Source organism: Pyrgilauda ruficollis, unplaced genomic scaffold, assembly GCF_017590135.1.
Source record: "Pyrgilauda ruficollis isolate IOZ18807 unplaced genomic scaffold, ASM1759013v1 scaffold56, whole genome shotgun sequence".
Taxonomy (NCBI): domain Eukaryota; kingdom Metazoa; phylum Chordata; class Aves; order Passeriformes; family Passeridae; genus Pyrgilauda; species Pyrgilauda ruficollis.
Window position 1 is genome coordinate 4,961,082 of NW_024527266.1, and position 21,031 is coordinate 4,982,112.

Consider the following 21,031-nt stretch of genomic DNA (forward strand, 5'->3'; position numbering starts at 1 on the left):
GGTGTGTATGGAGAACGCTGCAGCAGCATAAGGGACACAGCACAGTCATGATAGAGGTGATGGGGGCAGCCTGGGAGAGGAGTGAAGGCTGGGGTGCAGGAGAACTGGCTGGCCTGGCCCCCTGTGCTGTAGCAGAGAGATGGGCTTTCCTGGCTCACATCAGCTTTGATAAATCTGAAAAAAGACAACGGGAGCCTCAAGGGGTGTTTCGTCAGCAGGAAAGGCACATACTAGTTGTGATGGGTGTGAGAGAGGATTGCAGCTGAGAAGCACTTGGTGTGGCAGGCTGCCTCCTCCAGCAGCTGCCTGGCAGTGTGAGGGGCTCCAAATTGCCAGTCTGACTCAAGCAATGGTCCATCTTGTGCTCTGGTTCCCCCAGGGTGCTGCTCGCTACTTCAGGAGAGGGTGATGATAGTCCAGGATGCCTTCACTCAGCGGGGAAAGGCAGGAGGGGGGCCATCCTCCCACTGACCTCTCCTGTGTGGACAAGGTGGAACAGAGGTGGCACAAGAGCCTTCAGATACTAGCCACAGTGCTGTACATGAGTGGCTGTGCTACTGTCATCTCACACACGGGAAAACTCCTTCTCCCAGTTTAATATAGAAGACTTCCCAAGCAGTGAAAAGGAGCTGGGTAGAGGCACCCTTCTCCCTGCCAAGGGTGGCCCTTTCACAAGGCCTTTCCTTAGCACGTGATAGTGGGATATTATAGCTTATAAAAAATGTAAAATCTTCGCTGTGTAGAGCAGCCCTTGTGTCAGCACTGGAGCTTTTATGTGGGAGTGCCAGGCAGGGTCCCCATTCAGCCATGGAGCCTGCTCCAGTCTAGCCCTGTCCTTGAACAAAATCTCTCTGACCTCTTCTCAGTCTGTCTCTGCCTGGCTTGACTAAGCTGTGACAGGAGCCCCACAACGGTGCCATCAATGTCACCAGTCCAGTGACTTCTGAATCATTTTCCTTGTGAAGAGGGGCATGTGTCACCGCCAAATGGCAGTCGCCTGCCTAGCTGCTCATGTCCTTTTCTGCTGCCAGTGGATGCTGATAAGTGGAGAAAAAAACTCTGCCAAAATGATGGAAAGGGATAATTTAGTGTGAGGTACTTGAACTGAAGTGGCATCCAAAACAAATGAAGTACTTACCAAGCAAAAATGCATTCTGTCTCTGTCCTGGAAAAATAACCCTCTAATGAGACAAAGCACGGGGGAGTCAAGTAATTAGAGTGGGAGAACCTCTAGTTTGCAGCTGGCTTGGATATGAAAGGTATTTGATTCCTATCCCCTTCATCTTCCTTTCCAGATTCATCCCTCATGCCTGCCTTCCCCACCAATTAGAGCTTTTCTTCCATGTCCTGTCCTCTCCCAACCTCCGCTTCCTCCCAGCGGGTGGGAGCTACTCATTAATGAGACAGAGATAAATGGGTGAGGCCTGCCCCTAGCAATGTGTGCCATCACCAAAAAAAGGGGCAGGGAGGCTGGAAAGCCCTCAGGGTTTTCTTTTTACCCAATTGTTTTACATGGAAGAAGTGAGGAGGGAAGCCAAGATGAGGAGGGAAAGATGCAGATAATTAATTTTCTGATCATGATGATTAGTTTCTTGAGCATGACAAAAAACATTGGTCTGTGGGTGGGAGGCAAGCGCAAGGATTATGGCCATGCTTTACTTCCACCACTGTCTTCCTCTGAGGAGCTCAGCCTGTGCACCACAGTCAGTAATGCAGCCACCCGTGGCAATGGCCAAGCATGCAAGTCCTCATGGTACATCCCAAACTCTGTTTCAATGCTAGGACTTGACACATGATTTTTTTAAAGTCTGTTCCATCACAAATTTTATGGTGAACTTGGAGAGGCAAAACACTGGTCATCCTGTTGAGAACTGGGAGACAAAAATAAGGAGACACACCTGGAGCATTGGGCACCCGATTATCAGCCCAGCCGGCCTTGCTGCCCCTGCTCCTGCTGTTTGGAGGGAGCCATCATTACGCTGCATTCTCAATGAGCCCCACTTCACCTCCTCATCTGGAGTGGGACATAGCAGAGTGTGCTGGAAACTCAAGTAGATGTTGCTCCATGATGAGTGTTACGACTAAGATCTTGACATTCACTTAACCTCCATAGCCCTTGAAAAGGCTGCTCAATGCTGCCCTCAGCCCCTGTGACAGGTCAGCAAGGAGGCTGTTGTTACACCTCAATGATGGTTTTTCAATCTTTGTCCCCATGCAGGATCAGTGGAGGGCAAAAACGAAGCAGCCATGTCTGAGCTGGTCCCAGAGCCACGACAAAAGCCAGTCGTACCAATGAAGCCCGTGGGCATCAACACCAGCTTGCTGGGCTACATCGGTATTGACACCATAATTGAGCAGATGCGCAAGAAAACCATGAAGACAGGTTTCGACTTCAACATCATGGTCGTAGGTAGGCAGAGACCAGCTGAGGAACTGGGAACCATGGCCAGGGACTGTCCCAGGGACTGAGGCCAGGTGGGAGAGCAAGCCCTGTTGGGAGGGCATGAGGGAGCAGACAGAAGTTGCTCTGAGGGAAAACAGAGCCTGCACAAGGCAAGGAGACACCTCCAGCCCCTTCCCCTGCCAGCCTGGCTGTGTTTCTTGGGCCTGCTGTGGGAATTTTCACAAGCTTCTTCTCTGCAATCCTCAGGTCAGAGTGGACTGGGAAAGTCGACGCTGGTAAACACCCTCTTCAAATCCCAGGTGAGCCGCAAATCTTCAGGCTGGAACCGGGAGGAGAAGATCCCCAAGACAGTGGAGATCAAAGCCATTGGGCATGGTAAGAGCCAGGCTGCTGGGGTGGAAGCAATACTGATGCCTCAGCATAGTTTTGCAGAAGATCCCAGCAGTCCACGCAAATAGTTCTTTGGTATTAGGCAGCCCTTTCTCCATAGGAAGCTAAAGGACAGTTTAAGATGGCCTCAGAGACAAACAAGGCTTTTCTTAATCTGAAAGGCCCCTGATGCCACAGCCAAAAGTGAGGGGTAGACAAATAGAGAGACTTCATCACTGAAGGCATTAGTCTGCAGTTGTGGATTAAGCCTTGCTGTAAGTAATTTTCACCTGCAGTTACATTTAATAAGCTACACAAGTTGCATTGTTGTGTCCCATCCCAAGCCTGGTGGTGCACACCTTCTCACAGAGCAGCAGCACAACTCCTGTGGTGGTGCAGGGTAATGAGCATCATCTCAGATTCAGGAGGATGTGTTAGAGGGAAGTTGTGTTAGGGTAGGTACTACCTTTGGGCCACAGACCAAGCACAAATCCATTTTCTGGTGACAGACTGGTGTAAGGTGGCTTTTGTGTAGATATTACCAAAATTTGGGATCACAGATGGAAATGAGGGCCATAACTGTTGAGGCATGACACAAGCTGGTCTGGTTATGCTTGCTGGGCAGGGATGAGGGCAGAGCTCTGTTGTTCCCTTGTGGGACACAAAGACATGTTTCACATCAGAGCAGGTCCCCAGGGAGGAGTATGATTGTTTGCAATTTTTCCCTCAGTCATTGAAGAAGGTGGTGTCAAAATGAAGCTGACAGTCATTGACACACCAGGATTTGGGGACCAGATCAACAATGAGAACTGGTGAGTTTTACAAGGTCAAGGCCTTGTGTCCCAGAAAGGGCTGAAGTTAGGATGGTGTATGAGTGACTGTCATCTGCTTGGCCCTTGAAAGCATCTGGGATCCTACTGCACTCGGGGGCCCATAATGGGGCTGTGGGACTGTGAAACCATGGGTCTGTGTGATTGGGGGTATGCACATATTACTTGGTGAATGCTTATTTCTGTGGCCAGTTACAGAATCTCTCAATCACCTGTGCTGATGGCGAGATGCTTCAGGTGGATTTTGTTTTTATTACCTGAGACTGCTTTGCTGCTGTCAGAGCTGGGATCACTGTAGGCAGGAACACGAGGAGATTTGTACCTGTCTATTCATCCCTCTTTCCCACTTTAACAGCTGGGAGCCTATTGAGAAATACATCAATGAGCAATATGAAAAGTTTTTGAAAGAGGAGGTGAATATTGCAAGGAAGAAACGAATTCCAGACACGCGTGTGCACTGCTGCCTCTACTTCATCTCCCCTACGGGGCACTCGTATGTACACAGTCCCTTGTCCTTCCTCCAGCCCTTGGTACCTCTGTGCCAGATATATACCCTACACTGCTGCACCTCAGACATGGATCCAGGGATCCTGCCACCAGGACTGGGCACTGTTTAGCTTAACTTTGGGAGCTGTGGGGCTTGAAAGGGTCTAAGCTTACAAGAGCAGGAGAAATGCCACAGTGTTTTTTGGGAGAGGACAGAATGGATGGGAAGAAGATGAGAACGTGGGGGCAGCAAGCAGGGTATGTACAAGGGAGGGTTCACTGGTGCCCTGGTGCTTGGACACTCATTAGGATGAAAGGCAAGGACAGTAAAAAGTGACCTGTTCCCTCTTGTTCCTTCTTGGGCTGCAGCTTGCGGCCTTTGGACCTGGAGTTCATGAAACATCTCAGCAAGGTAGTGAACATCATCCCAGTTATTGCTAAGGCTGACACCATGACCTTGGAGGAGAAGACTGAATTCAAACAAAGAGTGAGTCTCCTCTTCTGGATGGGATCCTTCCCTGCCCTGGCTTGGAGGTGGGAGAAATGAGTGGTATCCTTCTTCCTGGGATTGCAGTGCAGTCCCCAGGGTGTGCACAAAGTCCAGTGCTGGGTTGCTGGGTTAAGTCCTGAAGATGCAGCTGTTAATATCTCTGAGGGCATCTGTTAGAGAAGGAAGAAATGTGTGTGTCCTTGTGATGTCTTGTGATATGTTCTGTCATGGGAACTGGAGAGCCAGACAAGTAACTGAGGTTGGGAAGAAAGACTCATCATTGCTGCCTTGTGTCCTCACTTTACTGTGCACTTCCTTGGGACAATCCCTCCAGCTTCTGCCCACTGGAAGGGTGTCCCAGATGTGTTTGCCTGGCCTTGCCAACTGCCTTCCCTTCAGGTTTGTGCTGCTTTGTGCTCCAAAATGTCTTTCTCATTAGGTGCGCAAGGAACTAGAAGTAAATGGGATCGAATTTTATCCCCAGAAAGAATTTGATGAGGACTTGGAGGATAAAACAGAGAATGACAAAATCAGGGTAGGAAACATTTTATTGTGGGAGGGGAAGGGTGGATGAGGAGGGCACCACATTTTGTTCCACACTTCAGCATTATTGCCCTCACACATAAGAAATAAACTGCTTTTTAATCTCCATTCCTGTGGTAATTGCAGTCTCTTTCCAGGGATATCTGTAAAGCAGAGTAAACCTATGAACAGCTGCACAACCCTGTGAATCACAGAGTCTCCTGCACTCTGTGCTCTGGAAACAGATAGTTTCTCCCAGAGATAACTGGGTCCCCAATACCTTCCCCTACTGTCCTACTTCCCTGAAAAGCTGCACACTTACTCCATTTCTGGCTTTCCTCAGTATAATTTCAGCCATTAAACTTGATGAATGTTCATGTGGCTTATGGGGAAGGATTATTTGAGTCCCTTTCTATTGTAAAGAACTACAAATCTGTCAAGAAATATTCACCTCAAACTATCCATATGAGCAGCTCTGGGCTGATAGACTCTCTGTTGGTTATGCTAAAGTACTTCTTCTCTGGTCATCCCCCTCCTCAGAAATGCTGCAGAAAAGCTGTGCCCCAGCTCTGGACCCCTTGGCACTGCTGCAAGCTACCCACGCAGCTTGTTGGGGTGCAAGGACACCAGGAAAGCAAGAGTCCAGAATTCTAGGGATAGCACTGAGGGGTGAAAAGGACAGCCAGTGAAGTTTTGCTCTGGAGAATCTCTTCCCTTGGAGAAGGCCTTGTGTTTGTTGAGCTGAGAGGTGGAAAGGTGGATGGGGAACCATGGTGGTGCTGGTGTCTGGAATGGGTTCAATGGATCTTTCCACGTGTCTCTCCCCAGCAGGAAAGCATGCCCTTTGCAGTAGTGGGCAGTGACAAGGAGTACCAAGTGAATGGCAAAAGAGTCCTGGGCAGGAAAACACCTTGGGGAATCATTGAAGGTAAAAGACCTCTTGCTTATGGGAGCTGGAAGCATTGTCTGCAGATCACAGTAATAGACAAGGGTCCAGATAGCATGTCCTGTGGCTACCCTTCCCATCCCATTTGTGACAAACTGCTTGAAACCAAGCAAAAGGAGAATTCTCAAATAGTTGTGCCAGGAGGGAACTGCCATGGTCAATATGGTGCCACTGTCACGACCTGGCAGAAGCTGGAGCCACTCTGAACACCATGGTGTGTGAAGCTAAGCTCCTGAGGTTGCCTTGGTTTTCAAGTGAAAATTAATGTGTGACTGCTCAGCATGTCTTAGTGTATCTCCTCAATGCTCAGCAGCGTGGCGTTCAGACAACTGCCTGTCCTTCCTGAAGTACTTGGAACCTGCCCCCATGGCAGTGACTGTCCCATGCTCTATAACCACAAAGGGGCTGTTGAAAAAGATCAAATGTAATAATTGCTTGCTTTCTTTTCAGTGGAAAACCTCAATCACTGTGAATTTGCCCTACTTCGAGATTTTGTCATCAGGTAAGGTCATGGTCATGCACTAGTGTGCTCTTGACGAGCTGGGAGTCTTCCTGAGATCCAGTCAGAATGAAATAGCCCCTATTAAAAGAGAAATAAAGTAAATTTCAGTCAGTGAAAGCTTATATGGTGTAGGGTTGGATTGAGTTAAAGGGTAGATACTATAGTGCCTCTCTTAGAGACATGACCACTGTGTCAGGTAGGTGCTAGTTTTCATGTATGAGCTGGATGCCTGGGGAAAAGCAGGATACTACCACCCCTCTCAAGGTTGCAAAAACTGCCATTAAGGGAGTTTTAAAAAATCCCATTGTGGTTGCAAAAACTTTTAATTGCTGCTGACAACAGGTCAGTAATTAAGAGGTTACTACCACATGCTAGATTGTGTTTCCTTCCAGGTTGAAGGATGTGCTGGAACATATGAGCTGGAAGTGAAAAGGAAGCTATTCAATTAGCTTTCATTGTCCTGTCTTATTTCTACTCTGTTTCATGAAGTTGACTCAGCACAAATTCTGCAGGAGTGCTGTAGATCCAGAGTGACCTCTCTTGCCTCTATAAAAACAACACAAAAAATAAGAAAATAACAGAAACACAGTTCAAAACCAAAGCCCTGTGGCTCATTCCACTTGTGGGTATGGTGCTATTGAGACATTTGGCCAGGTACAATGCTTTGACATCACCCTACTTTCCTATTTTTGTTTTGTAATACCTTCTGCAGCAGAGGTGCTTTTCCAAAGTCTTTCAGTAAAAACATCCTACCCAAATGATCATCACAAAGCCTATAACAATCCAAGCCCCCAGGCTGTGTATGGAGGTTAGGGATGATGCTCACAGCAGTATTCTGCAATGAACCTGATACACCTCCTGGTGCTTCCTTGCCTCACCACTGCTTCAGATAAGCCCCAGTCTGCTGTGACACACCAGGATGGCCAGTGGCTGGGCCAGTTGCACAGGTGAGAGAAGGGCAGGGCACTGGCAAGCACAGCCAGGAATTTCAACCCATGTCCTGCATCCTGCCTGTGTGTTCTCAAATGCTGATGCTCTAGCTCTCAGTTGTGTATGATGGCACCCATGCTATCCATGCATGAAAGAGGGGTAACAATAATTAGCTAAACTGACTGATTGAAAAAATCTTCCATTTATTTTGGGGAATAAAATTATCATCAGAAGAATAATACTTACTGAGCTGATATTGGCTATCGTGTCCTCTTTCCCAACCCACTTTGTCCCCTGCAGGACCCACCTTCAGGACCTAAAAGAAGTGACCCACAACATCCACTATGAGACCTACAGGGCCAAACGGCTGAATGACAACGGAGGGCTGCCCCCCATGACTGTGGAGACAGAGGAAAACCACGAGAGTAACCTGTGAAAGACCCTCCCCCTCCACGGTCACCTGGTGACTCTGGCTAGACAACCCACCCCTGCTACCCTTGACTCAGCCGTGGGCCTGTCTCTGCAGCATGTGCTCCGTGGAGGGAGAGGATGCAAGTGTGAGTGCAGGCGTGCGTGTGCCTCCCTGTGTGCCGGAGAGGGACAGGGGCATCTCCCCCGTCCTTCCCAGAGTGTCCCCATTCTCGGTTTGTTTTTGCACAGTGGACTGTCCGTCAGCTTCCCTTCCCTCGTTTCTGTGTCTCAGCTGTGTATCTTGCCTGGGGGAAATAGTGTTGGGGGGGGAAGGATTTCTAGGGGCATGGATTTTGGAGGGGGGAGGTGTGGGGCATGCTGTAGTCCTGTTTTTATCACTTGGACACATGGCAAGGAGAGACTCTGGGAGAGATGGTGGAGTCAATGCATGCATGTTTCAAGAGATGTCAGCAGAGATTTCTCTTGGATCTCCATGGGTGTAAAGGCAGCTGGTTGGTCTGAGGGCATGGTGGGCTGGTATTTTATCCCCTTTTCTTGCTGTGGCTTCCCAAGGGGAAATGGCAGCTTGGAATAGGGTAGATGAGAGAAGACTGGCACGTTTTGTGGTTCAGAGCAAGTGACTCGTGGGAGGAGACAGAATTAGTTCTTGGCCTGTAGCATCTGTTTGAAAAGCATCAGAGTACTGGGGGAAAATGGATATAGTTTCCAAAAGAAGCAAAACCCAGGGGGAAAGAATGTGTTCCTGCTGCAGAGGGTGCATTTGCCCCATTGCTGGGGTCACCGCATGCCCTTGCTGCAATCCCCCAGTGCAGTGGTCTCTCTCCACCAGCACCGAGCAGGTCCTGGCCAAGCCTTCCCCACAAGATGGGCCCTCTGCTGTGCGAGCACAGGGACACTGCCACAGGGGGTCCTGCTGGGGCCTCCCCCAGGGACAGCTCCGCTCGGCACAGCACCTTGGGGATCCTGGAGGAGAGCAAACAGCCATGGATTGAGAAACACTGGGCTGGGGTGGGGGTACAGGAGATACCTCTTCCTCATTCTCCTCAAATGGCTGCATTTGTTACTGCAGCAGTGCTGTTCCTCTGCTCTCTTACTGTCCCATGTCCTCCTCCACTCCTGTGCTTTTGTCCTCATTCCCTTTTAGACCTCTGTAGCTTTTTCCCATCCTTTCTTTTCCTGTCTCACTTTCTCTGGTCCTTTAAGTCTCTCCTTCATTTCTCAAAGAACTTGAAAATTCCTCTTCTTCAGGCTGTTTCCTCCCTCTCCCAAGCTCTAACACCTTCTTAACAATGTGCTTTTGTGTCCTGTTGAGAAGCTGTTGTTTTACCTTTCCCTGGAGGGGATGGGGAGGGAAGGTAAAGACCTGTGAGCAGAAAGAGGCACAGCTTCACTGAAGACTACGTGCTTGTGTCTGGCTGGTGTGTCAGCCGTTTTCTGGGTGTCCCTGAGCGAGGTCAAAAGTGTCAGGGAGGGGAGAAGACCAGACATGTCCTGAGCTTGTCTCTGCATGTCACGTGGCTGGCAGGGGCTGTCCCCTCCAGGAGAGTTGCCAGCCACACTTAAAACGCACATGTGGAATGCCATGGCCTGGCATGGCAGCACTGCCAGCAAGGGGAAGTGCAGGAGCTTGGGATGGGAGTTGGAAAGGCTGGCACTGGAGAGAGGAAAACAGCAAATGAGGAGCAGAGGAGGACTTCAGCCCAACTTGATGTTGGTTGACGGAGCTGCATGGGGGCCAGGGCTGCAATAGGGCTCTCCATGCCTTAGCAGAACTGTCAGGAGCATCTGTCCGTCTTGTGGCTTTCTCTGGTGCTGTCACTGCAAAGCAAAGGCTCTCTTCACTCCCACTCCCCCCTGTCCACACACATCAGCCATTCTCAGCAGCACCAGGACGTGAGGGCCATTCCAGCACTCCCTAGTCCTCTCCCCAGCCACGTTCCCAGCTCCCGATGTTCCTGTGTGCAGGGTGTGCGTGCAGCCTGGCACACCTTCCCCCTGCACCAGGCTCCTCAGTCCTGCAGGGAACAGGAGCCTTGTCACCGGTGCCAGCAGCCGTACCACGGACCCTTGCAGAACCCATCCTGCCACGCTGCCACCCATCCTGCCCTGCTCAGCCCAAGGACATTGAAGACGTGACCCTCATCAAAGACACTGCCAGGGCCCTGCTTCTCACAGCGCTGAAGCACGAAGCCACATCCCATTGCTGTCACCCTGGGCTAGAGAACAGTAATCTTTATGACTTTTGGGCCCAGCCAAGCATTAGGGCAGAGACACAACGCTGCCCTGCCCAAAGAAAGCAAAGCAGACCCATGCAACAGAAGAGAGAGACTTTCCTTTGCCTGTAATGTGGATTTCAAGGACAAGGTTGTGTGTTTTGCCCTATAGGTTTAGGAACTTTTATCTCTTTGTAATAACGTGGTTTTTACACCCTGCTCTGTAATTTCTTGTCGGATCACAGACTACATCTAAAGGATCCGTAAAAGCTTGTGACAAAAACACGCTCAGGTACTCCTCACTGCCATCTGCTTGTGCCAAATATCCTACCAACATCCCGTGCACCTACCAGGAAGTCTACAAACGGCAAATACAAAAAAGAAAAGAAATCCCAGGCGGCACGACAACGGGAGATACTGCTGGGAAGAAGCCTCTGTGAATGGACAAGCCGGGAAAAGTCTGAATCGAGCGCCACCAGCTGAGCTCCAGGATGGGCACAGCAAGTCCGCTGTTCCCCTGAGATATCCCGAGGGGTGTTGCAGAGGGGCAGAGTCTAAACCTTACACCAGAGATGCCCACTCGGCGCATTCGGAGGCTCTCAAGCTGTTCAGCAGAAAAGCCGTTCGCCAGAAAAACTTTGCTGAGCACGGCAAATCCTGGACAACCTCCACCGAGGCAACCACGGCAGCGAACAGGCGTGGGTGCACTGAGCAGAGAGAGCCAGAGGAGCGAGCAGGGCGGCGCGTAGGCACCAGTGTCTGCGGTTCGTTGCGCGGGCCGGGCGGGCCGCCCCTCAGAGCGTCCCCGCCGGCAGCGGCGGCCATTAAAGCACCCAGCGCCGCCTCGCTTCCCTCTCACTTCCGCCTCGCGCGCGCCGCCGGCCGCCGACGCCGCGGGGGGCGGGGCCAGCGGGAACGCGTCCTCGGGGCGGGGCCACGCTGGATGTGACGTCACTGCCGTCACCGGGTCAGGGGCGGGGCCGGCGGGGCAAAGATGGCGCTGAACAGGAACCACTCGCAGGAGGGTGGTGTCGTCATCCCCAATGCCGAGAGGTACCGGGGGGCCGCGGGGCCGGGCGGGTCCTCCTCGCCCCCTGTCCCCTCGTCAGGGCCGGGCGGCGGGGCCCGGTGGTGGGAGGTCCCGCTGGGGCGAGCCCGTTTCCTGCCCGGCCGCGCTGGCCCGGCTCGGCCTGGGCTCTGCCTCGCTGAGGGCTCCCTGGCAGGGCGGGGGCGGGCTGGGGGCAGTGGGGAGCAGGCCTGGCTGCAGTCCCTAGGGCTGCCCCGTCTTCACCGCGGAAGCTCGGGGGTCCTTAAAGCCGCTCCCGCGGGCGTCCTGGGTGCAGACTGCGGCTACCATCGCTCGTAAAAGTCAAGGAATTGGGGTTTTTTTAAGGTCATGCATTTAGTGACGCCAGAGAGGCAGCAACTATTTAAGGTAGGAGTCTTGATCACTTGAATTCAAAGTTCCTCGGCGCGGAGAAGCGCCTCTCCATGGAAGCACAACCGGCTGCTCGACGCCTGCCCTCGCCCCGGGCGGGGATGGACAGAGCAGCTGAACAGACTGGGGCTTCAGTTCGGTCCTGCTGGCTGCTCCCAGCGTCCTGGCAAGAGAAATCCTAGAAACCCGAGGCCCAGTAAAGGATCGAAGTAAAAGGATCAGAGGAGTTGGTTTGAGTCTGGTGATCAATAGGAAAATTACACTCGAGAAATGTGCTCCATCTTGTGTTGAGCTTGGAGCTGACTCCTAATGCTTCAGTCAGGAAGGCCCTCGGATGTGTTGAGCTCATGCCAGTTTAAAGGAGATTTCTCCTTGAATCCTGGGCTGCACCAAAAGCAGCGTGGGCAGAAGGTCAAGGGAGGTGGTTCTACGTCTGTATTCCACTCTGGTGTGACCTCACCTGCAAGTCCAGAGGAGGCCAGGAAGTTGGTAAGAGGAATGAAGCACTCCTCTATGAAGACAGGCTGAGAACGTTGGGGCTGTTCAGCCTGGAGAAGAGAAGATTGTGTGGAGACCTTATTGCAACCTTCCAGTGTCTGAACAGGACCTGCAGGGGCAGGGGGCTCTTCATCAGGGCCTGCAGTGCTAGGACAAGGAGTAATGGGCACAAGCTGAAAGAAGGGAAATTTAGGCTAGACATTAGGAAGAAATTCTTTACTCTGAGGGTGGTGAGGCACTGGAATGGGTTGCCCAGATGAGCTGTGGATGCCCCAGCCTGGGCAGTGTTCAGAGCTGGCTTGGATAATGCCTTGAGCAAACTGATCTAGTGGAGGGTGGCCATGGCCATGGCAGGGAGGCTGGGACCAGATAATCTTTAAGATCCCTTCCAAGCCTTAACATTGGCTTGAGATCATAAAACCATACATTGTTTGTGGTGCTGCTCAGTCACAGGTGGCTCCACAGGGGCACAGCCTCCCGTGACAGCCCTGGACAGGCATGCAGGTGCAGACCGGTTCAGCAGCCTCGTTACTCTCTGTGGTGCTGGCTGCGTGGTATTTGCTCGTGTGAGTGGCTGCAAAGCAGTAAACATTACAATGACTGCATAGAAATTCTCCCCAGTGAGGCAAAATTATGTGCAATGCTGCTCCAAGACATGATTGAGGGAGTGTTCTGGTAAGATTAAAGCTGTCAAAAAGTTGGTTGTATTTAGCTTAGAATATGTTTCCCACTTGCATTTTGGAAATGGAAAGAGCTCTGCTGTCTCATAAATCTGTCCCTTCCAGCCAGTCTGAGAATCTGCATCTAGCTCAGCTATGAAGTAGTGTCCCAGTAGAATTTCTTGGTCAGGTTGTTTTTTCTCATCAAAGCTAGACTTCTCAACATCTTCATTCATACATCTGCAGTGTTCTTCTCTTCCCTAAAGAGCAGAATACCTGAGACTATAGGGCATTTGGTTGTTTTTCCATATGGTGGCCCTGAATATTCCTCCTTTCCCCAAATAATTGTACAGTTTCCTGAATTTGACTTCTGCAGTATGCTGAGCAGAATTTATAAGGATTATTTTAGATCCAGCCCATTCAGGGATTGTGGTTGGATTGTGTTGGTTTAGGGTTTTGTCACTTTGTTTTTTCATGCTCACCTTGGAGTCTTCTGCCACTGTAACATGCTGAAGGTTTATCACCCTCAGGGTTCTTTTGTTTATTCTGCAGATTTTCCTACTGTGTGGTATGTTTAGATCTGCACCATAGACTCAGTGACATGCTTTCCCAAGATGACTCTTTTTTTTTTCTGAAAATATATTTAATTTTTCATGCAGCTCTATACCCCTGACCCTGCAGCATTCACAGTTCTCATTTGGGTTTGTGTCATTAGGAAACTCTGCTAATGTTCCCGTGGATCTCCAACAATAATATCTTTATTGCTGGCACTGCCGACTCATTGCTTCATTCCTCAGCGTGGTGCTGTTTACTACAAAAGCTTGCTTCAGTCACGTGAGGCAGGGTCAGCAGTGAGGGTTTCAGTGCAGCCACTTCCTCAGTGTGCAATGGGTGTGGTGTCACAGCAGTGCTGTTTTCCAGTGCAGTGGACTTGATTTGAGCATGGACTGGGGAGGGAGAATTGCTCTGAGATTACACCTTGGCATCAAGGAGATGGTTTCTGACACCTCAGCCCTGTCTGTGCCCTGATTTTTGGGCTGAGGGTCTTCGTGTGTAGAGGAATTCCTCAGTGTGACACCTTTGGAGATAGAAACCTCCCTGTATATTAAAGGTGCCCTTGTTGAAGGAGGAGCAGGGCTTGTCTGAGATGAGAGGATGAATTCTTCCAGTCTGCATAAATCATCCCTCTCTGTTCAAAGTCAAAACCGCGGGGCCCACAGCAGGACTTTGGGATAATATTCAGAGTTCTGCTGTGCTATTCCCTGCCCTGTGTGATGAGGGTATGTGTTACCAAGTTTGTCTCTCCAATTTGTCTGATTTCTTCCTGCAGTGTCCTCAAACAGTGCAAAGATGTGGAGCTCTCCTTCAGTGACGTGACAGGCAAGCCTGAAATCTTCAAAGGCACCAAAAAAGGAATGCTGTATCTCACCCCTTACAGGGTAAGTCTGATGCCAGCAGGGTTGCTTCTTTCTCACAGGAGCTTGTAAACTTTAAACCAGAAATGTAGTTGATGACAGAAGAAAGGATTTTTATTGTGGAAGGGGCCACTGACAGCACTACATAGGAGAAGGAAAGGTGGAAATGGGATAGTTCTAGATACCTATTCATAGATACCTATGCCACAATCCCAGTCACCTACAAAGGCACATGCAGTCCTGGAAATCACTGTCTAGAGAATATATTTCACATAATGTGTCAGTCAATGACACTTCCTTTGCAAAGTCTCCTAGATTATCCTTAAAGACCAGAACAGTAAAACTCCATAAATGTGCAGGTGTGTTTTAAGTGGTTTATTATTTTGGAATGTACATGCCTCAGGTGAGTGAGCCATGTGCCGTCAAATCTGTTGGGGCTCCCCAGTGTTAAAGCTGTGAAATAATTCAATGCATACTCATACTAGAGGTTAAGTTACCCTCTTTTTGAATGCTGATACGGTGAGAGCTCCATCATCACTCTGTCTGTTGAATCCAAGTCATTCAGAAGCATTCCCTGCTGTCTTGCAGATGATCTTTGTGACCAAGGGCAAGGATCCTATGCTGTCCTTCATGATGCCGTTCTATTTGGTGAAAGGGTGCTCCATCGAGCAGCCTGTTTTCTCTGCCAATTACATCAAAGGACAGATCCAGGCCGAGGCCGGAGGTACGTGCCAGTGCTTTGCAAATGGAACTCTTCCCAAGCATCACAAGGCCATTTTTGCTGAGCACCAGACCAGCTTATGTGCACAGGAATGGCAGAGTAGCTGTCATGGTATAGCTGGTGCGCCCACACTGGGCTAACTCCCCTCTCCTGCACTTTAGGGCACTGCTGCCACGTTAATTCCTGCCCTCAGGCCAGGGACTGACTTGCCCAGGATGACTTTTGTGTAATTCTTTAACTTCGTGTATTGTGTTCACTCACTTTCCCAATGTGCTTGTTTTTCTCCTTTCTTTGACCTGAAAGGGTGGGTAAATGACCAAGGCACCAGCGCATGCTGTTGTTACACAGAATTGGAATTAGCCACCACTGTTGGTCTTTGGGACGTCAGGAGCCCCTTGGGTATGGTTTGCATGGATCTGGGAGTCTGCTGTCCATCACTGATTTAACTTTGATCCCAATTTGATAATGAAGCCGCAGTAACACTTAACAGAGGTGTTTATGACCAGACATGGGGAATTGCAAAAGATAAACAGGGATTGGGAACATGGCTTTTGGTTCAAATTTTTTCCCTCTTCAGCCTTTTCATGTGTGTTTTCATGGCATCTGAAGTGTTTATTCTTTTTGTTTCCTGTTTATAACAATATTTTAAAGTGACTGAGTTGTCTGGGAATTGTGGATCGGCTCACTTTCTTGGGCTGAAGTCATACTAAGACAGTGATTTTGTAGAGGTGAATCTCCAAGTGATCGACTTTATCCATGATGGACTCTTTTGTTATATTTCTATACTTTATTTCTACTGTGTCCCCAAGAAACTATCTCTCTTGATACTAATTTAATTGTTAGACAAGGAAGATAAATCTTATATTTAAATGACACATATTTTTTGTTAAAAACACCAAAACTCAAAGCACCTTCCACCAAAAAAACCACCAAATCCCTAAAAGCCCTAGGAAAACAAAGCACTCTTACTTGCCTTTTAAGACAGTGCCTACTTTATTTTTTTCCCTGAGAAATTGCTATTATACATCAGCATTTAATAATCTGAGCTTCTCTGTGTCAGTGAGATTAAAGATGTTGCATTTGATTTAAATCCTAGCTTGAGTTGCAGGTCCTGGTCTGTAGTTCACCGAGGATATCAACAAAACTTCATCTGAGGGCTTTCAGTTAATATCCTCAGTGAAATAAATGTTCCATCTTCACACTGTTCTTTATTAGGTTCCATTAAACCTTTCAGGAAAGAACAAAGCAGCCTTGTATCTAGAGTAGGCTGCTTCTACATGATTATACCTTTCAAAGGGTAAAACAATAAATTCCTGATCCTCTTGAGATACTATTTTGGGGTACCTCTGATAGCAGTGCCATAACACTTTCTTCCTGGTAATATGATGCAAAATAGTTTTGAAATAAAGAAGAAAATAATAATTGAAGTATAAACAAATTTGCTGTCTTGGATTCAATTCTAATTCTCTCTCCTAGGTGGCTGGGAAGGACAGGGGACATTTAAACTAACTTTCAACAGTGGAGGAGCCATTGAGTTTGGACAGCTGATGTTGAAAGCTGCTTCTAGTGGTAAGGGATTTTCAGATCCTGTGGTTCCCCCATGGCTGGCTGAGCTAGTAAGCAAATTGTGCTCGTTCTGAACTCCATAGAAAGAGGGAAACCCTAGGCCCTCTTCCACAGCAAAGTATTTTTTCTCTTTCCAGGGGAGCTTTTGGTTTCCCTTTCAATCCTTTTTCTTTATTTCATCTTAGTGCTTTGTGCAGTCAGAATGTTGTGGGGTTTGGGCTTCTGAGGTGGACCACCTTTTTGTACAGAACCTTGTTTCTACTGGAAAAAAAAAGTTGAAATATGTGATGGTGAAAAATTGCTTCACTTAGCTACTCTCAGTTCTAAACTAGTGCAGTAAGATGGGGAAAGCTAACGTGCACATTTGGAGAGGGGAAAAATAAGTTTTAAAAAACAAATTATTTTTAAATTTTCAAATGGAGGAACAAGAACTCTTTTTCTGATGAAGTTTTCTTTTTAAAAAAAATGGGTGTTTTAAAACGTACTTGTTTTCAGAACGAAAGTGTATTTATAAAAAGGAAAACATGCTGTACTGCTGCTTGCTTTAGAGTGGTCTTTCCTTCAAGCAGTGGGAGCTCTGTGGTGGGACTGGGACCTGTGAGGTCGTATTGTTGCAGCTGGTTTCCTTCAGCACTCTGTGTCTAGTGCCTTTCAGGCACAGCACTATGCCAGGACTATATAGTGAATCTACATAAGGGGAAACAGTGCTGCGTTAACAGGACTGTTTTCATTTTATACTCTACATTCAGTTTTAAGAACTAAAACTAAACTAAAGGTGTGTTCCTTAGCTTCCAGTGGCGTTCCTCTGCAGAACCCTGGCTATGGATACACCCCTGTTCCCGGAGGATATGCACCGGGCCCGCCTGCCCCCGGGGGCTACTCGCCTGTGCCGGGAGGCTACGCTGCCCCTCCGCCCCCCAGCGGAGCCTATCCCTACGCACCGCCCCCAGTGAATGCCTACGGACCTGCTCCACAGCCCATGGGCTATCCCTACGCCCAGGCTCCAGGTTTGGAAGCTGTGTAATGATGTCTCATGCTAGCTGTGAGGAAATGACAGTGGTACGCTGAGGGTTGCTGTAGTTTTGTCTCCATCGAGGAACCTTGTCCTTGCAGAAACCTGTCACGTGCTGTTGATCACACCCATGTGTCGCTGTAATTGTAGCTACGTGAAGTTGTGGTTTGCAAATTGTGCTGCTGCTTGGTAGAGAATTATTGCCTGCTGACATGACAGGCATTAGCAAATTATTAAATCCCTGGGAAGCCTGGAGAGCTTCCTTTACCACTGCTCTCGTCCCCAGCTAATGTGCTGTCAGGCCTGTGAGCTCTCTGTCCCATGGTCTGTGTCCAAAGCATCAGCCTGGTGTTGTCTTTTTCAGGTATTTACCCACCACTTCCAAACATGAACCCCATGTACATGCCACCCCCACCACCCTACTCTGGGGCACCTCCTGCAGGATCTTCAGCCCCCACAGCTCCCCCAGCCTGGGTGAGCCCAGGAATGCCAGGTAAATGGGATTGGGTGGTTGTCAGGGTCTGGCTGCAAATGGTGCCTGGGGGCTTGGGCTGAGGATGGCATGGGCACAGCATGGGGTGGAGAAGCTGTTGTTGCAAGAGCTCCAAGTCTTCTGTAGGGATCTGCTCTGCCTTGCACTGCACAGCTTGTGGTCAGCCCTAGCCAGCTTTGCTGAGCTGCTCTGAGTTCTAATCCAGCTTGCTGCAGTTCCTCTTGGCTCCTCGGGCCTTTGTTGCCTCCTTGGAAGAGGTGAAGCTGGGGAGAAGGCTCTGGGGCTAGGGCCATTGCCTCAGATATTTAAGGAGACTTCTTCTCCTTCCTTTCCAGGAGGCAGCAAGGCCATGGAAGCAGCTTCCAGTGCATATTACAACCCTGCCAACCCACACAATGTGTACATGCCCATGGTGAGTACCATGCCTGGTCTTCATGTGCCTACTCCCTCCTCTGTCACTAGCAGAGATGTGCTTTGCTTTCTTACAAAGTCTAATGCACCTTCATGTTGAACATGCACAGAAAGTATGCATTTTTATGGGAGGGAGGCTCCCATGAGGAAGACTGGTGAATTTTTCAGTCAGGAAAGGAGGAAGGCCTTAAGATTGATTCATTAACAGCCATTTACTTCCTGTCTTACTCCTAAAGCCATAACAGACTTGCAGGCCACATAGAAAACACAGCTCTCTGCATCCATTAGGCCTGAAAATGAGGAGAGTTAAAGCAGAATAGGTCACTTGAGGGTGATGGCATGTGGGTTTCTGTTTTGCTTTCTTTCTGGGCTAGGTTTCCTACTGTTCAGTCAGTGGCAGCCAGTAGGTTGTCTGTAGCCTCCATCTGGTACATGGCAGCCTGGCTGTGCCCCTCGCTGCCTTGCTTGGCTCTGGCAGACTGGAGACTGATGGAGCAGCAAAGCTGGCCCTCAGCCCAGGGTTTGCTCTCTGCTGGGTCAGAGCTATGAGCTTCAACAGGGACAAAGCCCTGGAAGGGAAGGGAGAATGGATTAAATGGTCCATTTGCAGTAGACCATTTGTTACCTGGTTTTGAGGGGACTTTTCCTAGAAATGTTACGGAGACAGCATTTGTCATGGAATATAGCTGATACTAGAGAGGAATGGTGTGATGAAATGACAGCTTAAACCATAGAACTTGGTTCTGTCTGTAGCTCACTGCAGGGCACTCATTTCTGGTGAGCCAAGCCTGGGAATGCCTGGAAAGAGCTGGTCCTAAAACAGGCATGGCTGTTGACTCTACTGTATCTCTTTCCAGGATCAGCCACCTCCTTATGCACCTCCTGAGGATAAGAAGAACAACTAGCAGAAGGAAATTGCAGCCAGCCTCCCACATTCTCTCTCCCTGAAGACAACTTGGCTGTTAGTACTCCTGAAGTTAGCATATCTCTAGATCTCTGTTTCTCTACAATAGATACAGTGCTGGGCAGCTGAGCACCTGCCCTCATTAAACACTGAGTCAGTGGCAACACGAGGCAGGACAACAGCACTTTCCTACTTACTTGCTTTATCTCATGGGGTCGAAGGACTAACCTTTTGCCCTGCCATTGGCTTGAAGAGAGAGATGGACTTATTAAACTGTATCACATGACTAATCTAGGACTAAAATATGAAGGCTCTGGGATCTTGTTGGAGTGAAACAACTTGGAATGCCAAACTTTTGACTTCTGAAGCACCATCCAGGAGGAAAGGTGTGGAGAGCTATGAGGTTCCCTGCACAGATCCTCTGGTGTCCTAGACAGGTATTAAATTTCCTTAAATTCTAGGGCAGTTCAGTTTGAGATGGGATTTTGGACATCCTGTATTGTGTTGGAAGTGTGTGGCATTCTGAACTAACAGTTGAGGGGTCGTGACCTTGGGAAGTGCATTTGAAGAGATGCTGAAACATTTGGCTATGAAAGAGGGAAGGGGATGGGTCCCTGTCTTTGTAGCCATTGAATAGAGAAGCAAACAAAGGTGTGCCTCAGGGCAGTGAGCTCATAGACTGGCAGGCCTGAGGATCAGTCTGTCTCTTCCCTGCCCAGGCAGGCTCCATATCTGTGCAATGATCCTGTGTCAAGCAGCCATGCCTCGAGCATAATGGAGTCAAGTGCTGCACAGGAGGCTGCCTGTCTTGGAGCAAAATGTGTTACATTAGGCAGATGACCTGGCAGTAGCCTTGTCAGGAGACAAGTCCTGCAGCCCTGGCTCCCTCTGCTGAGCAAATCTGTGCTGTGTGCTACCTCCACAGGGGAAAACTGGCCTTCATCTTTTCCTTCAGCTGCTGGAGCCAGGCTGTGTGTGCCCAGCACACACAGCAGTGTGGGCAGGTGGGCACTGTAATGCTAGAGCTGGTTGCTTACAGGTGCAATGCCCTTGGCTGGGAACTGCTGTCTGGGTGGGAGTTACTAGTGCTTGGCTCTCTTGCAGAGACTCTGGCTGCTCAGCCACAAGCTTTCCTTTTTCCTTAGGACATAGTGCCATTAAACCTGCTCTGAAGAGTCTCTAGTCTGGTGGAGACCCTTGTGATTCTTTACATATAGGGTGACTGTACTTCTTCCTACAGCCTCTGTACCTTCACAAGGAGGGGGAAGGAGTGTTTTGCCTCACCCCCCTTTGTGGTAGGGCTCTCCTGCAATTCAGGTTTGCACAACTTAAAAGTATGAATTCCTAAAGCAGTTCCACATGGGGGGAAGTAAGTTTCCTCATCTATAAACACTTTTTCTGACTTAGAGATATTCTAACAACTCCGTATTTAAAAAAAAAAAATCAACCATGAATGTTTGTAACTTTTTGAATTGCACTTTAATACAGGAGTGTTGATACCTTTATCTGCTAGTTCAGTGTTGTGTGTGTTGTGTTGACCTTAATTCTTGCATACGGCACAGAAGGCTGGAATGAACTACAACCACTGCTGCTGTTCCCTTGGGTCACCTATGGGTCAGTACATCCCTCTCCCTGGTGTGTGGCTAAGCTGGACCTGGAATCAAGTAACTGGGGGGAGTGAAGAAGGTGGGGCTTATTCCCTTGCTGCCTGGGAAGGCTGGAAGGGTGGCTGGTGCCTGTGATTTTGCCCAGGTATGCAGAAGTGGCACATGTTCATGTTCCATCACTCC

The 21,031-nt window shown here is 49.2% G+C and overlaps 2 protein-coding genes across 4 annotated transcripts; both read left to right on the forward strand.

Annotated features, from left to right (window-relative positions):
- The first annotated feature begins 2,224 nt into the window (after positions 1–2,224).
- On the forward strand, positions 2,225–9,218 carry SEPTIN3 (septin 3). 2 transcript variants are annotated; one of them, XM_041481495.1, is made up of 10 exons: positions 2,225–2,410; positions 2,651–2,779; positions 3,504–3,585; positions 3,959–4,096; positions 4,459–4,576; positions 5,019–5,114; positions 5,930–6,029; positions 6,498–6,549; positions 7,780–7,904; positions 8,209–9,218. In XM_041481495.1, exons 1-10 carry the CDS (start codon positions 2,248–2,250, stop codon positions 8,391–8,393), a joined length of 1,188 nt encoding a protein of 395 aa, XP_041337429.1. In that variant the 5' UTR covers positions 2,225–2,247; the 3' UTR covers positions 8,394–9,218. The 2 variants fall into 2 exon arrangements, with proteins under 2 accessions (XP_041337429.1, XP_041337428.1); XM_041481494.1 differs by having other exon boundaries at positions 7,780–9,218.
- Positions 9,219–11,064: 1,846 nt separating this feature from the next.
- Positions 11,065–20,746, forward strand: WBP2NL (WBP2 N-terminal like). 2 transcript variants are annotated; one of them, XM_041481404.1, is made up of 9 exons: positions 11,065–11,177; positions 14,050–14,158; positions 14,723–14,858; positions 15,159–15,254; positions 16,332–16,424; positions 17,210–17,428; positions 17,798–17,926; positions 18,262–18,338; positions 19,195–20,746. In XM_041481404.1, exons 1-9 carry the CDS (start codon positions 11,119–11,121, stop codon positions 19,240–19,242), a joined length of 966 nt encoding a protein of 321 aa, XP_041337338.1. In that variant the 5' UTR covers positions 11,065–11,118; the 3' UTR covers positions 19,243–20,746. The 2 variants fall into 2 exon arrangements, with proteins under 2 accessions (XP_041337338.1, XP_041337339.1); XM_041481405.1 differs by lacking the exon at positions 15,159–15,254.
- The last annotated feature ends 285 nt before the right edge of the window (positions 20,747–21,031 follow it).

What these genes read in the sequence shown, in the direction of transcription:
- SEPTIN3 (XM_041481495.1), top strand. Translation starts at nt 2,248, where the DNA reads ATGTCTGAGCTGGTCCCAGAGCCACGACAAAAGCCAGTCGTACCAATG. An exon ending in CTTCAACATCATGGTCGTAG is followed by an intron (nt 2,411 to 2,650) that starts GTAGGCAGAGAC and finishes TGCAATCCTCAG; the next exon opens with GTCAGAGTGGACTGGGAAAG. An exon ending in CAGAGAATGACAAAATCAGG is followed by an intron (nt 5,115 to 5,929) that starts GTAGGAAACATT and finishes GTCTCTCCCCAG; the next exon opens with CAGGAAAGCATGCCCTTTGC.
- WBP2NL (XM_041481404.1), top strand. Translation starts at nt 11,119, where the DNA reads ATGGCGCTGAACAGGAACCACTCGCAGGAGGGTGGTGTCGTCATCCCC. An exon ending in GTCATCCCCAATGCCGAGAG is followed by an intron (nt 11,178 to 14,049) that starts GTACCGGGGGGC and finishes TTCTTCCTGCAG; the next exon opens with TGTCCTCAAACAGTGCAAAG. An exon ending in TCCCTACGCCCAGGCTCCAG is followed by an intron (nt 17,429 to 17,797) that starts GTTTGGAAGCTG and finishes TGTCTTTTTCAG; the next exon opens with GTATTTACCCACCACTTCCA.